At 46.2% G+C, this 21,369-nt stretch overlaps 1 protein-coding gene across 3 annotated transcripts; it reads left to right on the forward strand.

Annotated features, from left to right (window-relative positions):
- Nucleotides 1–7,872: 7,872 nt before the first annotated feature.
- On the forward strand, nucleotides 7,873–21,052 carry LOC119167967 (uncharacterized). 3 transcript variants are annotated; one of them, XM_075865503.1, is made up of 6 exons: nucleotides 7,873–8,076; nucleotides 11,963–12,099; nucleotides 12,162–12,244; nucleotides 18,403–18,489; nucleotides 19,270–19,441; nucleotides 20,786–21,052. In XM_075865503.1, the coding sequence occupies exons 1-6, from the start codon at nucleotides 7,966–7,968 to the stop codon at nucleotides 20,802–20,804; spliced, it is 609 nt and encodes a 202-aa protein (XP_075721618.1). In that variant the 5' UTR covers nucleotides 7,873–7,965; the 3' UTR covers nucleotides 20,805–21,052. The 3 variants fall into 3 exon arrangements, with proteins under 3 accessions (XP_075721618.1, XP_075721620.1, XP_075721619.1); XM_075865505.1 differs by lacking the exon at nucleotides 19,270–19,441 and having other exon boundaries at nucleotides 7,874–8,076; nucleotides 18,403–18,493; XM_075865504.1 differs by lacking the exon at nucleotides 19,270–19,441 and having other exon boundaries at nucleotides 7,877–8,076.
- Nucleotides 21,053–21,369: the final 317 nt, after the last annotated feature.

Below are 21,369 nucleotides of genomic sequence, written 5' to 3' on the forward strand. Positions count from 1 at the left end.
AATACGGTTCTGTCGAGTGACGAGAGCAAGCGTGGGCACATCTGTGCAGCGAAACACACCGGTCAAACGGAGTGACGTCAGATCTCTTGGCAGACACAGTCAGCGGGCCTGAAGTTATCTAGGTGGCACTGGCACAGTGCACTTGCGATCGTACACGCGTTCTTCTGCGGAGCTTCGTGATACGGTATCAGCAACCTATGCAGCAAAAATCAATAGCATGTAAAAGTTAGTCGCTGGTTCAACGTGCCACCCCATGAAATACGTATTTCATGTATTCTGTGCTAATATTTTATTTTACTTTTATTTTTTATTTGTTTTCTTTCTTAACAATTTATTATAGACTGTTCCCACGACCGATCTTTTCGTTTACCTAAAAATACTTTTAGGCATTCCCTCCACCCTCCTTTTTTCCCAAAATCATACATACTGACTCATGGCCCGTCTCCTGTTGTGGGTTGCGCCATTCTTCTTGGGTCCAACAAACCAATCAAGTGCTTCGTCTAGAGCTCGGGTCGTTAATACGCGACATTCTTTCTAGTGCCGAAATCCCCTGGTCATCGTTCTTCCAACACTCCTAGTTCCGATGGCGTTGTTGGAGCGGCTGCGCAAGGGCCATGGGGTCTTCAAGGCCAGTGTCACTCGAACTATTCCGCTCCTGACAGACGAACTGCAAATCATCGTTCCCGATGTAAGTCAGATCAATTACCACATGACTTACCTCACCAAGAACCAATTTGAACTCGTCAACCAAAGAAACTTTCGATGTGACTAACGACGATGTGTACGAGGAAGAGCTCAAGACAGCGGAAGAGTACGACCAAAGGGTCTCTTACGCCGTGCTCCGAGTGCGGTTCTTCCTCCGGGAGGCTGCAAACACGAAGACGGTAAGGAGTTCTGGGAGGTCAGTGGTTACATCACCAAACGCCAGTGCCGGTGGTGCCACCACCTCAGTACAGAGCTACGTTAGTTACTCTTCACCTCGGGAAGCTTATGTGACACCCAGTCAAGAAATTATGCTGTGTCATCGCACAGTGGTCCTACCGAAACTACAAATCTCGACGTTTTCCCGCGCACTTCGCAATGGGCAATCTTTCTGGGACCATTTCAGTGCCACGATTTACCTGAACGAGCACCTTTTACAGATCGAGAAGTTTAAGTGTGTTACAAGCTGCCACTCTAGCGTCGCCAGCGCGAAGTCGGTGACGCGAATGACAGCAGGTTAGTTCGTTCCGTACGCAAGAAGAGACAGTGAAGAGACCATAGACGTGAGAAAACAAAACAAACTTTACTCTAGTGATATTGCAGCACACGGGATCTAGTACAACACTTCAATACAACCAGCAAAATACATCAACACTGGATACAACAAAAAATACATATAAAAACAATAAATCAGATTACGAGAGAGAACTATTACAAACTACACAAACTAACAACAATAGAACTATGGAGGAGAAAGTTCGAAGATATAAACAGGTGAAGGCATACGTGTGATGACCGGCAGCGTTGCGTCCCTGACGATCGGATGCGAGAAGTCGAAGAGAGCCCTGACACGACTGCGATGTCGGCGGTGTTGCAACGCTGGTGGCTCCGGGAGGCTAGTGCTTTCAGGTGACCTCGGGCAGGTTGAGCTAACTCGAGGCGAAGTCCCGATGTCTACGTTGCAGACGTTAATATCGCGTCACAACTAGACGAACGGCTAAGTTTAGGTGGCCAGCCGATACAGAGCCACACTAAAAACTTGTAGATGAGATACTTGTTGATCTGTCTCTAAACCATGTTAGTCAGCGACTAGCCTGCCTAGCAGGGCAAATCCTGCGCTTAAATACCCCTCGTGTCCCCTTGCTCTCTTCCTTGGGGACAAGAGACCTCTACATGGGTCCAATCATGCGTGTTTAATTGTTGGAAACTCCGCCCCGAAAAAATATATTGACCCCACCCCTTTTTAATTAGGAGAGGGCCATCAACTATCGAGAGTGACAACCTGTTGGTGTGCTGTCATACGTCTTGGCCATCAGAAGTTTTACCGTGAGAACGGTCAGACTGTTTGGCTCTCAGCCGGTGCGTCCCGTAGTCTAAACCTTGTTCGGGGTACATCGCGGCCTTCCACGACCCTGCAGACGCCGCCGTAGGTACAAAGGATCAAACGTCGGCGGCGACGTTTGAAGAAGAACACCCCATTCGGCACTTCCCGGCTCTCTTTCATGCGCCCGTAGTTCCCGCCGGTCAGCGGGGTAGTACGGCGCCCGTTAATTGCCGTGACGCCGGGTCGCAAAAATGGCAGTCCGTGACAAAGTGCCTTCAGTCTTACTTGAGCGGTGCACCAAAAAGATCAATCGATGTCATCCGAATAACCGAAGACAAAACAACATGGCGATCCAGACTTTCACGGAGCAATTAGGTCGATATGAGTTGCTTGCCAACGACAACGTTGACCGCCTGCTCGCCTTAGCACCAGTCAAGTCACTGACAGATGTGTAGAAAGCTCACCTGCTCTACGACAAGGTCAACTTTCAAGCCTCTGCATAAATAACTTTGAGTATCCCATCTGACCTGTACATTGTGATTCTCAATCGTGTTCTGGTGGAGTGTCTGCCTGTCCACATCATGATTCCTTACCACCAGAAGGTCATAGAAGCGCCGTATGATGTTGCTGCCATCGTGACCACTAATGAGAGCTCACCAGGCTGCACAAATACTTACGTTCCTGCATATTCAGAATGAAATTAGGGAGGGACGCAGATCAGGACGAACAGCGTCCGCTTACTAACGTTTACTACCTGAAAAATACGTGGTTCAATACATGCCATTTCAAGTGGGACATCTGCCAATGGCCTTTGCACTCACTGCAATATCTGTGTGATGATGTGGATTGTGTGGCCCGTGACGGGGCGAAGAGGGAACGGCAGTTCTGCTCTGCGGTACGCCTTGGAGGCGAAGACGAGGAAAAGGAAGCGCGAGCGGGGCGTGCGGCTCGGGCAGTTGGAGCGTGACACAGTTCGAACGGCAGCTGCTGGTCGGCAGTTCGGGTCGCGACATCGCTTAACCAGGCGTCCGGCAGCCTTGCGGACCTGGTGAGCTGGCTTCCTGCTTCGGGCTGCGTCACTCAACCAGGTGTCCGGCAGCCTAGTGGACCTGGTGAGCTGGCTTACCGCTCTGTGGCCGGCGCTGACACGGGGACCGGCAGCATAGTCTGTTCATGGCCTGAGGTCCTGGGACCCGAGTGGTGGCACAAGGTGGCCGCGGCTCATGTTGGCGACGGGCCATTAACCTGCACTGCAGTGGCCTGGTGATCTACCGGCCTGCAACACCACCATCACCACCACCACCACCTCACCACAGTCAAGGCAGCGTGACTGCACAAGGAACACCGGTGACGACCGACCTCGCCGCAGCGACAACAGTCATAACGGCGAGTAGGACAGTTCGTGTGCCGAGGCGCGTAGGACGTTTGGCATGTAAATAAGGAACGCTATAGTGTGTTGTGTGTGAATTGTAAGAGTTATCGGTTGTGTTAAAGTCTGTGTTGTGTGTACAGAGTCACCTGACTGCCGGTTGATTTATTCCGGATCCTGGGCCCACATTACACCATCACAATCTGTATTACCGAAGAATCTTGCCCCTATACATTTATTCTCACCACGCAATCACGGAGAGGGACGGCCAGCTCTCAGCGGACGAGAAACCGGCTCGCTTGAGCAGTGCTTGCTGCTGCTACCGCTGTGGCCTGAACAAGAGCATTTCACAGTTTTCTTCGCTGAAGATATCTGGACCTGTTACTGATTTTATGATATTAAGTTTTATTATGCCTTTGAGAAAGAGAAGTCGCCGTAGAACTCAGATTTTATCCAAGTGCTCTTAGCCGTAAAGAGCGCACATGAAAAGTCTATTAAAACAAACTTGAAAATCACACCTTAGTTTAAGGGCCAAGTATAATATTTAAGAATGTTATAAGTCAGACCACAACTATTTATTCGGAAACTGCAGCTGAGCAGAATTGTACGAGGAACCAAACATTGTACGCAAACTTTCAATGCGTTTCTAGTAAGTTACAACATACAGAAAAGTTGTCACTCTCGAAGCAGACTTACTAACCAGTTTCCACATTGTGTTGAACATTATGTTAGAGGCGCTTGAATATACTATGCAGGAAACTTTCCTTGGCAATTAAACGCTATTTGTTGACTCACAATAATCAGCCTGCTATCCCAGGCGCGTGCAATGAAGGAAAATATTTACCTGTGACACAATTCCCCAGGTACCAGGAACTTCTGCTTTGTAGTGTACGAAAGGTATTAGGTTTCTAAACCTCAGCGTCCAAGCCTGTATAGTCAGAGTGGAAGGGAGTACTAAACCACTGGGGAAAACAGTGACCGCATATCTGGAAGGCACTACATAAAACCTTACGTCAAGATTGTTCTTAAGCCCCACTTTCTAAAGAGTTGCGAATGTAACTAAGCAACCCTGTTAACAAGATAGAATTAGAAGCCTTGTTTCATGGAAGCTTCGGCGTCGGCGTCATTCGTTCTTAATGAAAAATCAGCATTATCTGACGGCTAAAACTTCACCAGTACGGAAAGAAACATATAGCTAAAATCTTATTTCGAGTGAAAACCGAGCCCGAAACTTTTGCGTGGCAATCGGGTGCTCTAACAACCACTCTGGTGCTGTCATACGCTTCGGAGGAAAAATCATATACTATGAGTGCCGTGTAATATTGCGTGCATTATATTGATGCATGCTACATTGCATGCATTATAATGATGCATGCTACATTGAATGCTATAAACACTCCTCTGGCTCGAGCTGACAAATTAACCCTTCGGCTATGTCACGGGCTATGCATTAGTGTTGAAAATGTGCAGCATGCTTGGTTTATGCTGCGGGATAAAAAACTTAATGTTTATTCAGTGGCAGCTTTTTTTTAACGTCTAGTGGGGTTCTCACTCGACCAATTTTTTCATTCATTTGAAGTTGAGAGCACTCTTTTCCGCAGTTTCGGTATAGACTTCACATGTCGCGCTTTTCTTCGACCAATTTTTTGATATTGAGTGGAATACCAAGTGATTACATGGCATGACAGCCCCACAGCACCTAAACTGCTCGACAGTTATTATCACAGAATTGCAAAACAAGGACAGATAAGAGAATACAGATACGAGATGAACACAAGGGCAACATGGGTGACTCATTGCTCTATAGATGTATTGGCACTTGCTTTGATTTTTCGGGATCGTGTCGTGAGATAAATCTGCGTGTAACTTCAAGATCTCTGTAGCTTAAGAAATCTGAACTCATGTTGATTCGCTCAACTGTTCATGTAGAGCATGCCTTGTAGACTACCAGGAAAGACAAGGGCGGTGTCTGGTCTTGTGTAGGCTGAAACGCCAAATTCTAAGTACTCCTGCATCTTTCTTACAGTATTATCGACGTGATAAGTACACATGACCTACACATCACTTCTTCGCAGTAAATTACGGTTACGTGCGTAGGTACGGTTACGTGCGTATTTGAGCGTGATTGCCCTTGCCTCTGTTTTATCATTGTGCGGTGTTTTTCAGTGGAGCGCCAGTAACCGTATAACATAAATTCTTATCAGCTAGTCCTGTTTAGATCTTTGTTATTTTCATCAGAAAACTCCCGAATGATCTGCTTCATTGTTCGGTGGGAGGAGCGAAAAGGTGCTCGCCTTGCGAGAACCGCCCTCTCAGGCACATGGCTTACGAAACGGTTATGAAGTCTTTCAGATACTTCTTGCATGCCCCACTATAGTGAAATGGGATTTAACAGTACCGCGATTGAAATTGCTCGCCCTTTATAATATTGTGTTCTGACGCTGATAACATAGTGTGCTCTGTAGCTAGCGCGTATCGATTATTTAACGGCCAGTTCATTACAGCTAGCTGGTACAACGCATGGAAATATTCACCCACTGTCTCACGACTTAAAAAAAGAAAGATGGCAGCTTCACACGTCTGCTTGTCATCCCATTTGAAACCTTGGGCTGCCCTTCACCATTGCGAGTATAGTCTCCTATGGTGCTTCGGTTCTGGGCTACAGCCACAACAATGCCTTTAATGCCGTTTGCAGTTATCTTCGTGAAACAAAATGAATGCGCCTCTAAATTCCAATTTGCATATTTGTTATTATAATATTATTAAGCAAATTCTAAACATCAATTTGAAACGTGTTGAAAATTACTGCAATTTCACTTCGAGATATATCTTGTTCTGTCTGGTCGAAATGGCAAAAAACAATATTGCACTTTTTCTGTATTTACGTGTGCTTTATCCTCCTCTTGTTAGGATTAGGTATCATTCGTGAGTGGGCAAGAGCCATAGTGGAGGTGTCCTCATAATCATCAACTATAGGCGTGCCAAGCCAGAAAGAAGAGTGGCGCAATGCAGCTTCCACTGTTCTCTTCAATCTTCCTTCTCTTTCCTCTTCTCTTTCTTTCTTATCTCTTTTCCGGGTTTTCGTGTTATTTATCTCCTCATTTCTACTTATTTATTATCTCTTTATCACTTCCTCTACGCTTCTTTCTCTTTCTATATTTCTCTTTTTTTTTCTTTCTATTTCTTGCTTTTTGCTGTTTTTCTCTACTTTCATACATTTTCTCTCTTTTTTTTGTCAGCGATAAGCAAAGGAACCACAACATACGACAGCTCTGCGCCAGGTATACAAGAGCACAAAGAAGTGAGAGGCAACACAGCGTGGTGTGAGACGCACTTTTCCGGCCGTTTTTTTTTCAGTTCTTGTCATACCTGTTCTGCATCAAAACACGAAGACGTACCGGCTATAGTCCGTACCGTTGCCCTGCAAGTTTTCCCTCAGGGCTACATTTTCCGGCAAATATACTGCTACCCGCTTCCTGGCGTTGTCCGCACGAAGGCCGGTGGTCAAAACGGAGGGAATCCAGCCGCCCGGGAAGGCCATAATTACCACTTATATAGCTAGCAACATGGCCAGGTCTAAATTTTCAACCGAATTTCGACAACAAAGACGTTGAAACTGTGATGGAGACGCCTAAGCCGTGTTCGTACGCTGTGTATGCTGCATGACGGAGACACCCCGAAATACCTCCAGGCCAGCGCTAACAGTCGCATTGCCGCAAGCAAGTTCATTTTACTTATTTAAATATACTGCAGCCCTAGTGCATGGCTGTATCAGGCGTGGATAATACAGAACGAACACAACAGATTAAAAAACAAGAATAAAACTAAAATACCTTACAGCAATGCACAAGAAAACATGTGAGTGGGCCTTTATGGACTTGTATCACACTATTTCAAGTATTTTATATATAATACTTTACGCACACAAGAGAAAAACTTGGACTGTTTCAAAAATTATATTAAGTTTCTGCTGAAAAAAAGAAGCATTATGCCCCAATACGGCAACTACATAGATGTACTGAACACACAACAGCTTACACACTAAGGAGCGTGGAAACTCCCACTCTCTTTCAATTGGAGTTAAAGGCCACTGATCGTAAAAGAGTTTTGTTTGTTTAAAAAACTACTAATTCGTTCTGTGGAGTGCCTAACAGCATTAGTCGTGTGGAGATACTTGCCGAAAAAGCATAGCTTTTTCCTGCCAAGTGTTTCTTATACGAGTGGCTAAAATCATGTTATTTCATTTTGGTCACATAAAATACAATTGAGTGCAGGTTACTTATGTAAACATCGCAGTTATGTCAAAATTGAGAAAAAAAAACATTTTCAATACTGACTCTCAGGACTTCATGAAGAAGCTTCATGATGTCAAGGCCATGAAAAATATGTTATGACAAGAGTTGAATACTAGACAATACAATAAAGAAATATTCCACGTAGCCTCCAACACCTGTGAGGATTCCTCAGCAATGTTTCCCATTTTCTGGTAATCTGTACAAGACTATTGTCTACAAAAAACGGCTGTCAAATCTTAGTGTGCACGACAGCGGGAATTCGCTTGAGTGTAAGCATGGCAGAAAATATAGCATTTTCATGCGTTTTCGTTTTTTTAGGTGTGGCGTCGTCCAATGGCGTTATAGAAAAAGGAGCAGTTCCATTCCTGACTCAGGATATCAGAAAGGTAAAACATTTTGCGCGTTTAGAGTTTTTTCCCGTAGAAAATTAGATTATACAATTTTACATATAGCATGCCTAATAACTGTTCACTGAATGATGCTCGTGTTGTAACTTTTTTGTGCATGGCCATTAATCGTTGTGAGGCAATATAGGCTGTGTATTCATGATACACTGTGCGAATATATTTCTGAAATCCCTTCATAAATGGAATTATAAAATGGAGTCACGCACAGTAGAGGTGAAGTAATGTATGGCACATTCCTAATATGAATAGATGCGTAGCAACAACGTTATCATCATTTATAGGAACTTGTTGCTTGGGATCACATTCAAGTCTATAGTAGTCGTGGAGCAATCGGAGTAACGTATACAAACAGTAGGTACGAGCCAAATTTTTTATGATGTACTGCACCAAACACCTAGCTTAACGTCTACATCTGATTAAGCTTCAAGGCAAATGATAACTTTCGGAATAACTGCTTTGCAGTAAACTAATATAAAATTATAACAGTGAAAACGAGAAGAACGGAACGCGAAAATTCAAGATAGTACAATCTTCGACAGGCTACATTTAGGGCACGCTATCGGAAAGCTTATCGTCATAAGTATATATTTTCAGAGGCATGCACATGCAACTTGTGAATGAGAACTGGGTAGATTTCACAGCTGATCTTCAGAGGTTCAAGCATGAATAAAACACATGTTTTACAATACCTTTTTCGCTTGATTTGCTGATATACTTGCGCATTGTAAACCCCTAACCACACGATACTTTGCCAAAGTCTCGAGCATCATAGCACAAAAATTCGGCACTATTTATGTACCTGGCATATATGATATCTGGAGTTTAACGTCCCAAAACCACCATATGATTATGAGAGACGCCGTAGTGAAGGGCTCCAAAAATTTAGACCACCTGGGGTTCTTTAACATGCACCCAAATCTGAGCACACGGGCCTACAACATTTCCGCCTCCATCGGAATTGCAGCCGCCGCAGCCGGGATTCGATCCCGCAACCTGCGGGTCAGCAGCCGAGTACCTTAGCCACTAAACCACCGCGGCGGGGCGGTGATTTAGGAATCAACGTTATGCGAAGCATGCGGAGTGAAGGTGACCGTGTTGCATTTTTTTAATTGTCTGGCACGCCATGAAATGACGCTAAATATATGTACAATCCTTGCACGCTCAAACATATGTTGAAAAGTTGCAGATATTTATATAACCAATTATTTGCACTTGCGCAATTATGCGAACTGGAACATAAGTATTAGCAACACCAGGAGCTGATATGAAGCGGCGATGCTCGCGAGGATGCTGGCCCTGAACACTGCCCCATAAATCAACTTCAGCGCATGTCAACTAACCACCATTGACGTTAACCCGGCGTGAAGGATGTATGAAAGGAGCACATGTGTATTGTTTATAAAATTGGGTAGGCAGCACTGCAACCACTATTGACGTTTCACGAAAATTAACACGTATATGAAAAGTAGTTCCAAGACCTGGCATGGCTCTGTGATAAAATGCTTCATTGCTACGCAGAATGCTTGGGTTCGATTCCAGTTGGGACCCTGACATTTATTCTTAGCATTTGTCGGGTTGATGCTACTGATTTCGGTTATTTCTTAGCTCGCATGTTAAAATTGCCCATGTGTTTTCTCCTCATTCCTAGGTAGATACCAAGTGTCCATCACTTGTGGCACATGCCCGCATACCAGCGGCACATACCCGCCCGTAGATATGTGCCACTGTCTGGCGGGGCGTGTTTGACGACGTACGTTACGGGATTGTGACATTATTGAGATCTTGAGCAGCGCGTGATATTCGTCAAACCATCTTACCCTCCCATGCTAATCTTGGTTCACGCCAAGTTAAGGAGGTGCCCACGAGAGCACCGAAACGTAAGCGGCTAGATAGATATATAGATAGATAGATAGATAGATAGATAGATAGATAGATAGATAGATAGATAGATAGATAGATAGATAGATAGATAGATAGATAGATAGATAGATAGATAGATAGATAGATAGATAGATAGATAGATAGATAGATAGATAGATAGATAGATAGATAGATAGATAGATAGATAGATAGATAGATAGATAGATAGATAGATAGATAGATAGATAGATAGATAGATACGCTCAAAGTCGTCGAAGTTCGCTAAGAAATGTTCCGCATTTAACAAATAACAAATATCTAACAAATATTGAGTTACTTGGTTGCAGCCTGGAATGGCACTTCTGTAATTGTCCATGATGAGCCGCTGTCACATGATAAAAAATTGTTGATACCGTACGTGTGTTCGGTAATTTTGTTTATACCAATTCAATTTACCATTATGTTGTGCCTGTATAACGAGAGGTTAGTAATACACAAGACGAAGTCGTCATAGCTGACATCCGAAGAAGGAATAAATAGGGAAAAATGATGCACGCAGAAACAAATTGGTAGGCAAATACATCTACTAAAAAAGAGACCATCTCCTTAACCTCGCGTTTCCTGAGATAATTCTATACCACTACAACACCACCACCCAGAAACCCACTAACGGTACAAACGAGCACCCATCTATGAACACACCTTGTGACATTGTGATTGTAAACCCATCTGACATAGGTTTGTCACCAGACGAAGAAAAACTGCTATCCAAAGTACTAAACTTCTGCCCAACCATGAGAGAAAAAATTGGAACCACATCTGCATGTTAATCTGCAAATGTCATCGAAAGACGATAGTCCTGCATGTGGAGAGAGTGAATAAAACATTTATTTGATGTTCTGTGCAAGAAAATTTGAGAGTGGTATTCTGGAGGCGCTATGTTACAGTGCCTCAAGCGTGAAGCGGAGGCGAACGAATGCAATAAGTCACGTCACACGTGAGACATGAGCGCCATCTGGCAGTTTTCTTGGAAAAGGAGCGCGTGGCTCTGAGACGGGTGTACGTGCCTGTCTCAGAGGTGATAGGGTGCGAACCGTAAGGCGACGGGTAGGTACCAGCACCGTCTCGTCTTAGCAAAGCGTTGGGAACAGTCGCCATTTCGTACAAGCGTTGCATAGTCAGCGCAGCGTGATAAGTGCTACAGTCCTTAAAATTACTTATATATGTCTTTTCTAGTAAAATACGCACATGCAGAATACATACGTGTTGTTAGGGTGCCCTAGACATGCGCAATAATAGCTTTTTATTTGACAATTGCACAAGCATGGACGCTAAACCTTGAGCAACGTTGGTGGGCGCTGCGGATGGGGTCGGCCTTTTCAAGTACCCGGTGCCGTTAAGAGTAGACAAACAGACAAGTTTACAGACAGACAGACAGACAGACAGACAGACAGACAGACAGACAGACAGACAGACAGACAGACAGACAGACAGACAGATCAAAATTTTTGCGTCGAAGGTCCCCAAGAAAGACTACCGTTAAAGAATCACAGCATATCCACGGAGCCTGTCCGCCCGGTCGTTCTTGTTTCCGTCCGTCCGCGCGACCATCCGGGCATCTGTCCATGCGTCCATCCATCTGTCTGTCCGTACGTACGTCCATCCGTCCGTCCGTGCGTCCATCCGTCCGCCCGTCCATTCATCCGTCCCTTCGTCTGCTAGTCCATCTGCTTATCCGTCCGTGCATCTGTCTGTGCGTCCATCTAGTGAACACTCCAAGTACCGCCATCTCGCATCTCGCAGCCCCTGTGGCACATACCCACTCTAGAGCGGGTATGTGCCAAGCGTGTCGCGCCGACGGACAGGGTACACTGCTCGACACTAAGAAACTTCGTCCCTATAATGTCACAGTTCCGCAAAATAAACAAACTTGCAACATCACGACTGCACCAAGCAACGAAAAAGAAAGTTCATTTGATAAGTTTTCTTGTTTTTATTTTCGCAGTTTGTTCATACAGAAGAGCCTATATGGACTTGGACTACAACCAACATTGAGAACGTGCTCTGTAAAGTGGATGAGATGAAGAGTTACACACAAGGATCCATTTTCTTCAGTACAAAATATTACGCTTACAAAATTCTGTCAGTACACCTCATGTCTTATGAAAAAGTCTGCAGTGCTACGTGACCGTGATTTCTTTCAGGAAGCCGATCTTGAAAAACTACGAAGGGATATTTTCAACAGAACAACCGAATGTAATGAGACTTCGTAAATCAGGCTTTAAAAGTAAGTTCATGGTCCCACTCACATTTTTTGCATCCGAACCATGGTGATGACACTTATCACAGGAAACGCGAAGCACACATATATGTTCGATTTCGGCTCACGTTGAGGGAACTCTGTAGGCATTTTATTCTCATATTGACAAATTTCACACACCGCAATAATTTGTGTGATATTAACACCTGGTCCATAATTTACATGAATAAAATCATGCTTTGTTTTCCTATATGAACGCAAAAAATGGCAAATTCCACGTGGCATGGGCATTAGCCAATCTAGAAGGGGTGGGGTGCTACGTAGCATTCGTGCTCCCGAGATGGGTAGCCCTGGACACTGATGAATGAGTCGGCTTGAGCGGATGACACTTGAATACAGTTGACGTTAACCAGACATGACGGCTGTAACACAGGAGTAAATATGTAATGTTCATAAAATTTGACAGGCGGAGATGCAACCCCAAGTGACGTTTCGCCAACGTTCATCCTGCATAAGGTGTTTTTCCGAAGCCGTTGCAAGAGTTGGCGTGGCTCTGTGGTATAATGCTTGATTACAACATAAAATGCGTATGTTTTGATTGCTGCTGGGACCCTAACGTTCATTCTTTGCATTCGTGGGATCAAAGATGCCCATGCCAGTTTTTCTGAGCGCTCTTGCCGTTTCCATTACCAAAGTGTGATCTTGTCATTCCTGCGTAGATATTGTAGTGATAAAGAGGGGCCTCAGCGGCATTTCTCGGCGCCTCAAGGGCATCGCCATTACCATTAGCTCGTGCTTGCTGCACTTAGCCGGACGCTGCTGACTGCATCGCCTGCTGTGTTCTGCTCTGCAAATAAACCTCGTTACAAGTGGTGGCGTCTGCTGGGTTTCGATCAACCTGGAGCTTCGAAATCGCATTTTACCATCCATTATGCCTACCGACGCAAGCGCCGCTCCAACTCCTGCACCGGTACCGCCTACTGTTCTCTGCGCCGGTTCTCTGCGTCTGCGAGATCTCCCTGTTTTCTCAGGCACAGAAGACAAGGACGTTGACGACTGGATTTCAATATACGAGCGAGTGAGTACTCACAACAAATCGGATGACGCCGCTAAGTTGGCCTACGTCTCCTTCAACCTGTTGGACGTGACCAAGCTGTGGTTTATAAACCACGAAGCGGAACTCCCTACATGGTCTGTCTTCAGAACGAGCCTCACGCAAGTTTTCGGACGGCCGCAGGTACGCAAACGCCGTGCCGAACAACGCTTGCATACTCGGTCCCAGCAGCTTGGTGAGAATTTTACAAGCTATATTGAGGACATTCTGGAACTTTTCAAGCGAGTCAACGAGTTGATGTCCGGAGAGTAGATCAAGCACATCATGAAGGCCATTGAGAACAACGCTTTCCAAATGTTGCTTTGTAAGAGTCTTCGCACTGTCCTAGAACTGACCGAGTTAAGCCAGAGTTTTGACAAGTTGCGCAGGCAACGTCTTTCCACTCGACGTCCCTCGGTGCTCGACGACTCTTTGTCCAGCCAGTTCACCCTTGGCATCGGAGAAGACCATGCCCCTCTTCTCTCCAAGATCCAAGAGTTCATCCGCGCTGAGGTCGCTCGTCAGCTCTCTTTGATGTCTTGCGTACCCGATCAATTACGCAGATTGACGTCTACACTCCACGACTTCATTCACGACCAGGTCGCACAAGTTCTTCCTCCCGCCCGTGAACCACCGCCAATCGCTGCACCTCTCACGTACGCCGAAACCGTTGCTCGACCTCGACAGCCTGCGTTCCAGCCAGCGCCTATGTATTCGCCGCCGCCCTTTTCGCCGCCGCCCTATTCACCACCGCCTATGCCGATACCACCTCGGCTGCAGTTTTCTGCCCCCCAGCTGCTATCCGGAGTCTACTCCGACCAATGGCGGACCTACGACAACCGTTCGATATGTTTTGTTTGTGACTGTGTTGGCCACGTGGCACGTTTTTGTCGTCGTCGCCAGGCCCTTCAGAACATTCGACGAATGCCCTCTTTCGACCCTCAGTTTTCTTCTACACCTTCAAGCCCTCCTTCCTCTGCCTTTCCTTCTGATCGTTCACACGGCCCCACCTGCCACTCCCCATCTCCACGTCGACGTTCGCTTTCCCCTATGCGTCACTGTTCCGGACTCGCCAACCAGGAAAACTAACGGCCGCAGTTCCCGAGGCATGAACTGTATCCCCATCGCCATGCACAAGTCCTCGCCCCTGTCCAGCTAACGCCATTGAAGTGTCAGTCGATGGTATCGTCGTCACGGCGCTCGTCGACACCGGAGCCGCTCTATCCGTCCTTTCCATCAACCTGTGCCGCAAACTCCGCAAAGTTGTGACGCCATTATCCGGCGTCTCTCTTAAAACGGCTAACGCACAAAGTGTAACACCTCTCGCAGCCTGTACCACACGAGTCGTCATCGAAGGGATTGTGTATATCATCGAATTCGTAGTGCTGCCCTCGTGTTCCCATGACATGATACTCGGCTGGGACTTCCTTGCGAATAATAATGCCGTCGTTGACTGCTGTCACGCTGAAATGGAGCTATCTGCACTTTTTGATGTTGACGCTGTCGAAGCCTCCCTGCCGTATTATAAAATGTGTGTTTCCGACGACACCACCGTACCACCGCGCTCTTCTCTGCTGGTGACTGTGTCGTGTCACGCTATTTCCGACGGTGATGTTCTATTTACGCCCTCTGTCCTGTTCATTCAACGCAAATGTTCTCCACTGCCCGTTGCTCTCCTTACTCTCCACCATGGCGTCACGAAGACGCTCGTGTACAATACGCTAGAAGGACCTTTACCTTTATTCTATGGTGAATGTCTCGGTCACGTGCATCCGATCGACGCCCGTCACATTTTGACGCTTCATCTAGTTTACTTCCTACGGACTTCAGCGCCCTCATTTCTGACTTTGTTGTTGACCAGTCACTCCTTGACGCTTTCCACCGCTCCATCGATGTCGCAACGTCTTCTTCAGAACGAAGCCAGTTGGTGAACCTGCTGCAAAAGTTTCGTATTTCTTTTGACAGCCACGCTTCTGGCCTCAGTCGCACATCAAACATATCTCACAAGATTGACACAGGAAGCCATACGCCTCTATGGCAGCGCCCCTACCGAGTCTCAGCGTCGGAGCGCCGTGTTATTGACGACCAGGCTGTTGACATGCTCCAGCGGGATATTGTAGAGCCTTCTAACAGTCCCTAAGCGTCACTTGTCGTACTTGTTAAGAAGAAGGACGGCTCCATTCGGTTCTGTGTGGACTATCGACGTTTAAACAAGATCACCAGGAAGGACGTTTACCCGTTACCGCGAATATACTACGCCCTTGACTGTTTGCAGGGAGCAGAATACTTCTCTTCGCTGGATTTACGGTCTGGATACTGGCAAGTTCTTAGAGAAGCATCTGACCGACCGAAAGCAGCATTTGTCACACCTGATGGATCATACGAATTTACCGTTATGCCTTTCGGCCTTTGTAACGCTCCAGCCACTTTTGAAAGAATGATGGACACTATTTTATGAGGCCTCAAGTGGAACACATATTTATGCTACCTCGATGACCTAGTTGTCTTTTCCACCGATTTCGACACCCATTTAAATCATCTCGAGCACGTCCTCACACGCCTCACCAATGCCGGCCTTCAACTTAACCTCAAGAAGTGTCGTTTTGGTGCCCGGCAGCTCACCATTCTTGGCCACGTCGTATCGCGGGACGGCATATTTCCCGACCCCGCCAAGCTTCGAGCAGTCGCCGATTTTCCGAAGCCAAAGAACTTGAAGGAACATAGAAGTTTTGTCGGCTTGTCGTCATTACTTCCGGCGCTTTATTATAGAAATTTCGCTTCCGTATGTGCGCCCCTTACGGACCTTCTTAGCGGCGACAAGGACCTTTCCAGCTGGTCACCAGCATGAGACGATGCGTTCACCAAATTACGCCGCCTGCTATGCTAACTTCCCCACCCATCCTCCGCCACTACGATCCTGCCACTCCCACGGAGGTTCATACTGATGCCAGTGGGGTTGGACTTGGCGCTGTGCTCGCGCAACGAAAGGCGGGGTTTGATGAATATGTCGTCGCCCACGCAAGCCGAACTTTGACGAAAGCCGAGGCTAACTACTCTGTCACCGAGAAAGAGTGTTTAGCTATTATTTGGGCCCTTGGAAAATTTCGCCCCTACCTGTATAGTCACGCATTCGACGTCGTCACTGACCACCACGCCCTTTGTTGGCTATCCACAATTAAAGACCCTCCCTGACGACTTGCTCGCGGTTGCTCAAACTTCAGGAATACGACATCTGCGTTATTTACAGGTCCGGTCGTAAGCACACGGACGCCGACGCCCTTTCTCGCTCACCCATATTGGATGAAGGTGTTTTTCTTTCTTCTCTCGAGCCTGCACTTGCGTCATCCACCTTGCGCAACATGACGGTGAAACAGCGAAAGGATCCCTGGATCAGTGGCCTCATAAGCATTCTTTCTGATCCTCTCACTCCTTCGCCGTCTCGCGCTCTGCGCCGCCAGGCTAGCAACTTTTGCTTAAGGGATGATCATCTTTATCGACGCAACTACTTTTCTGACGGTCGCAAGTGTCTCATTGTGATACCCCGCCATTTTCGAGCTGCTATCTGGGAAGCTTTTCACGCAGACCCACAGTGCGCCCACGCAGGCCTGATCAAGACATACGCTAGGCTTCGACTCAGATTTTATTGGCGTGGCATGTATAACTACGTGCGGAAATTCATTCACTCGTGTGCTCAGTGCCAACGACAAAAGTTACCTCCCGGGCAAGTATACCCGTCACAACCTCTTCCTTGTCCTAGTCGACCTTTTGCTTGCGTCGGCATTGACATTTACGGACCACTACCATCAACTCTAGCTGGTAATCGCTGGATTATTGTTGCGATAGACCATGTGACACGCTATGCCGAAACAGCCGCGCTGCCGACTGCCTCAGCGCGTGATGTTGGAACGTTTCTTTTGCAACGTTTCATTCTGCGTCATGGTGCCCTTCGCGAGCTCTTAAGTGACAGAGGCCGTGCCTTCCTTTCTGACGCCTTGAAGGCATTACTCAACGAATGCCGAATCGTGCACCGCACAAGTACAGCGTACAACCCTCAAACGAATGGCGTGATGGAGCGCTTCAACCGTACTCTTGACAATATGCTGTCGATGTACGTCGCCTCTGATCATTCAAATTGGGAACAAGTTCTCCCATTCGTAACCTACGCGTATAATACTGCCGTACAAGCTACTACTGGGTTTCAGCCATACTTTCTTCTGTACGGACGAGAACCTTCAAGTACAGTAGACACTATTCTTCCATATAAACCTTATAAGTCCGAAAGTACAACTCTGTCCGAAGCTGCCCCACATGCTGAAGAATTTCGCCAGCTCGCCCACTCTTTTTCTACCGAGGACCAGTAGCAGCAGCAATCCCGCCAGACTGGGGACCTTTCGGCTCCAAACTTTCCACTTGGCTCATTGGTATGGCTTCGGGCACCTGCTACCACACCTGGCCGCTCCGCAAAACTTCTTCCCAAATACATCGGGCCATACTGCGTTGTAGAGCAAACGTCACTCGTCAACTATATCGTGGAGCCCATCATTTCATTCACAGACCTACACTACCGCGGCCGCGACACTCTCCACGTCTCTCGCCTCAAGCCATATTATGACCCATTAGTCGCTTCTTCTTCCTAATCCGCCAAGATGGCGCCTTTTTCTGCGGAGGGAGATTGTAATGAAAAAGAGGGGCCTCAGCGGCATTTCTCGGCGCCTCAGGGGCATCGCCATCAGCATAAGCTCGTGCTTGCTGCGCTTGGCCGGAGGCTGCTGACTGCTTCGCCTTCTGCGTTCTGCTCTGCAAATAAACGCCGTTACAATATAAACTTTTAATCTCCCTTGGCACGCACCTGCCCGTGCCACAAGTGTCTGGCGAAAAGGGTTTGAAGGCGTACGCGACGGCATTGTCAAATTAATAATGCCACGATCAATTAGTCATATTCCTCAAACCATCTTACCCTCCCGTACCAATTTTTGTTTACCCGAAATGAAGAGGGTGATCTTGAGCATTTAACATGCTTAGCCATACCTTATGAAGCTTTTGTTAACAATATGCTAAAAATGTTGCATTTCTTCGGTCACGTTTTTTTTAGGTGCTGTGTTCGTTGGAAAGGAGATCCTAATTTATTGGAGGAAAAAGTTTCGTTGCGCAGTCATTAAAGTGGCACCTTCACTACGTGGTTTGTAAATGAAATTTTCTCTATTTACGAAATTATTACTTGAGCCTTTTACAGCTCACTGTGATTGAATTCTTCATTATTGCTGACGCCTACACCTCAGAAATTTTCAAGTACCTATTGTCAGAAAATATCTTTTTTACAGAGTTTCCTAATAGCACTTGCAATGCATGCATGTCGCTTAAGGTTGCATGAGAATTATGGACAGTACACGAATTTGTGTGTTTTTTTTTTGTTTGTTTGGTTCCATTTCGCCAGCAGCCGCTCAGTCGCAAGTCAAATATAACCAGGCGGTGAGCTGTTCCAGTTCGCCGCCTAGACATTTTAGGCTCGCCAATTCTAATCAGGCCTTCAAGCTGACAACGATTCATTTTTTTACCAAAACAAAAACGAAAAGAGAACAATAGCCAAAGCCCCAAGTGCGATTCGCCGCCAGCAAGTACGAAGGCAAATTCATGTACTACCCATTATTTCTATGGTGGCTGAACCATCGCAGCGCCAGAAGAAGCCCTGGCTCTGCGATCGTTCAGCTACTGTGGGAATGATGGGTAAAATTTATGTCTTTGTTGACACCGAAGTGTCGTAAGTACGCAATGAGGCTGACGCTCGAAATAGTGTCTGCACACGCGCATAAAAAAAATGTATCGCTGCTCGGCGTTTTGCGGTTCGTGCTACATATTCATACGCCAAAGATGTGAATTAGCAAATGCAAGTTTGCAGGCATCTCTCCTCTTTGAGTCTATGATGTCTGATTCGCGCATTTGGTTCTTTATCTTGCGATAGCAACTATATGGACACTCTGGGGCTGGATTTTGCCGTCGGCATCAGCGTCGACGTGTGCGTCGCCGTCACTCACCTTATACGTATGCGTGTCTATATATATGAAAGCACCAGGAAGAAAAGCAATCCAGAAAGCAACTCCAGCGCGCGGTACCGAACTTGGGACATCTGAAACGTGAGTGCAAAGCGTTAACCGTCGAGCCACGGAGGGACACGTCCTTCAACGTTCAAACGGCAAGCTATTTATATCTGCCACTTGACGCATTTAACGGGCATTTCGGGGTAACTATCGCGTTTTCAGCATTACCAGCAAGACGGTGCAATGAGCGTGCGTCGCCACATCATCACAACGCGCTGGTGCGCGCTCTCATCTCCCACGTGTACTCTGCGCCGCAGAGAGAAGGGGTGGACGCTCGGTCGAGCACCTTCATGTGGTGGTGGGGAGGACAGTACGTCTTGGCTGGCCTTTCACTTTCACCGTAGCAATTCTGTTGTAGTTAGCGGGCGCACAAAGGTCACTGCAATTGTTGCACAGTCCCCGATTGAAAAAAAGCGCGCTTTGCAGACACAGCTAAGTAACAACTGACATGCCTATTCGTGTTCATCTGTACCTGTGAGTACGTTTCGTGCGTTATTTGTGCGTGAAAAATGCGGGGCGCGTTTCGATCTCCTTGCATTCTGCACATGACCTCCCAATTTGTTGCTATCTCGTTTATTGCTTCTCTTTTGCGGCAAAGCTATTACTTTCTTATTTTACTCAATTGCACTCATTCTACTGCATAGCCGATTCCATTCATAACTGTACTGTTTTCAACAATATATTGGTTATAACAATGAGAATGGGCTGCACATTGATTATTTGTATGTACTATATAGTGAAATAAACCGCTCACAACAATATACGCATGCTGCGTCATCAGTCGTAACAACCAATGACTGTGGCTACTCAGTGCACTTGCCGAAAAAAAATTAATTGCGAAATCTATGACGAAAAAATAAAACGTGTGGTAAAGCCAACTCAATGTGGGCTACGGCGTGGTACCGATGGTGGCATATGTTTACGCACTTTCGGACATGTAATTTGGGCAAAAATACAGACTTGGAGGAGTTACGGCATTGAGAACTTCCCATGTTGTCATACATTGGCTCAAAAAGGCTTGTGGTGAGCCTTAGAAAGCATCTAAACTTTCTAGCCTGATCCTCATCCCTGGGTATGTCCCATTCGATGTTACAGTTTCCTCATAACAGTCTGTTGGCCTGCAGTTTTTATTTATTTCATGAACCATATTTATATAAAGCATCAGTTAAAGCAATGCAATTTTTGTAGTACTTGAGTATTGTTATAAGTGGGTTCGACTCCGAATTTGTTCGTAAAAGTATAGCTTTTATTTTACTGGATAACCCTCGGACAAGAACCGTTAAAATATACGTTAGGCTTACTGATGGTTTGGCTTTACTCGTAATGGTAAAGTTTATTTTTTTTAATAGTTCTTGCTAACTATTATTTTGCTCTTCATAGGTCACCAGCCGTATTATGAACTCCGTGTTTGGAATTCCACAGCATCTGTCGGCCCTCACGAAAAATGTACCAGACGATTCCAAAAACTAGGTAAAAAGGGACGCGTCATTTACCACTCTAAGTGTCAGGACATTCTGAAGGTATGAATACCGAAGCATGGCGCAAAAGCTAGAGCGACGCAAACGTTTATTAACTACACTACGTCCAAGATTTATCAATACCTAAAAATCAAATAAAACGTTGGCAACAGTGCGTTATGTCATGATACATCCGACTCTTTCTTAATTAAAATTTGCCGGTGAGTATACTTCCCTTACGCGCATCATACGCACTCACGGTAAAAAATGCGCTTGTAGTATTTTATAGAACAGTAAATTGGAGAATCACATTGCGTTATGTGCCACTTTATATTCTTAAAAGACAGCACATACCATGAACATATGTTTATTTAAGTATGCATACCGACCTTCACGTCACGCCTTACACGTTTGGGAGAACATCTCAATACGTGGCGCCCTCACGGTTCCACGGGCGGGTACGACGATTTTCGTACAGACGCAGCTGGCTCTGTTAGGTGTGCTCTA

The sequence above is a fragment of the Rhipicephalus microplus genome, chromosome 6, assembly GCF_043290135.1.
Source record: "Rhipicephalus microplus isolate Deutch F79 chromosome 6, USDA_Rmic, whole genome shotgun sequence".
Lineage (NCBI taxonomy): Eukaryota > Metazoa > Arthropoda > Arachnida > Ixodida > Ixodidae > Rhipicephalus > Rhipicephalus microplus.

What these genes read in the sequence shown, in the direction of transcription:
- LOC119167967 (XM_075865503.1), top strand. Translation starts at nt 7,966, where the DNA reads ATGGCAGAAAATATAGCATTTTCATGCGTTTTCGTTTTTTTAGGTGTG. An exon ending in TGACTCAGGATATCAGAAAG is followed by an intron (nt 8,077 to 11,962) that starts GTAAAACATTTT and finishes TTATTTTCGCAG; the next exon opens with TTTGTTCATACAGAAGAGCC. An exon ending in TATTACGCTTACAAAATTCT is followed by an intron (nt 12,100 to 12,161) that starts GTCAGTACACCT and finishes GATTTCTTTCAG; the next exon opens with GAAGCCGATCTTGAAAAACT.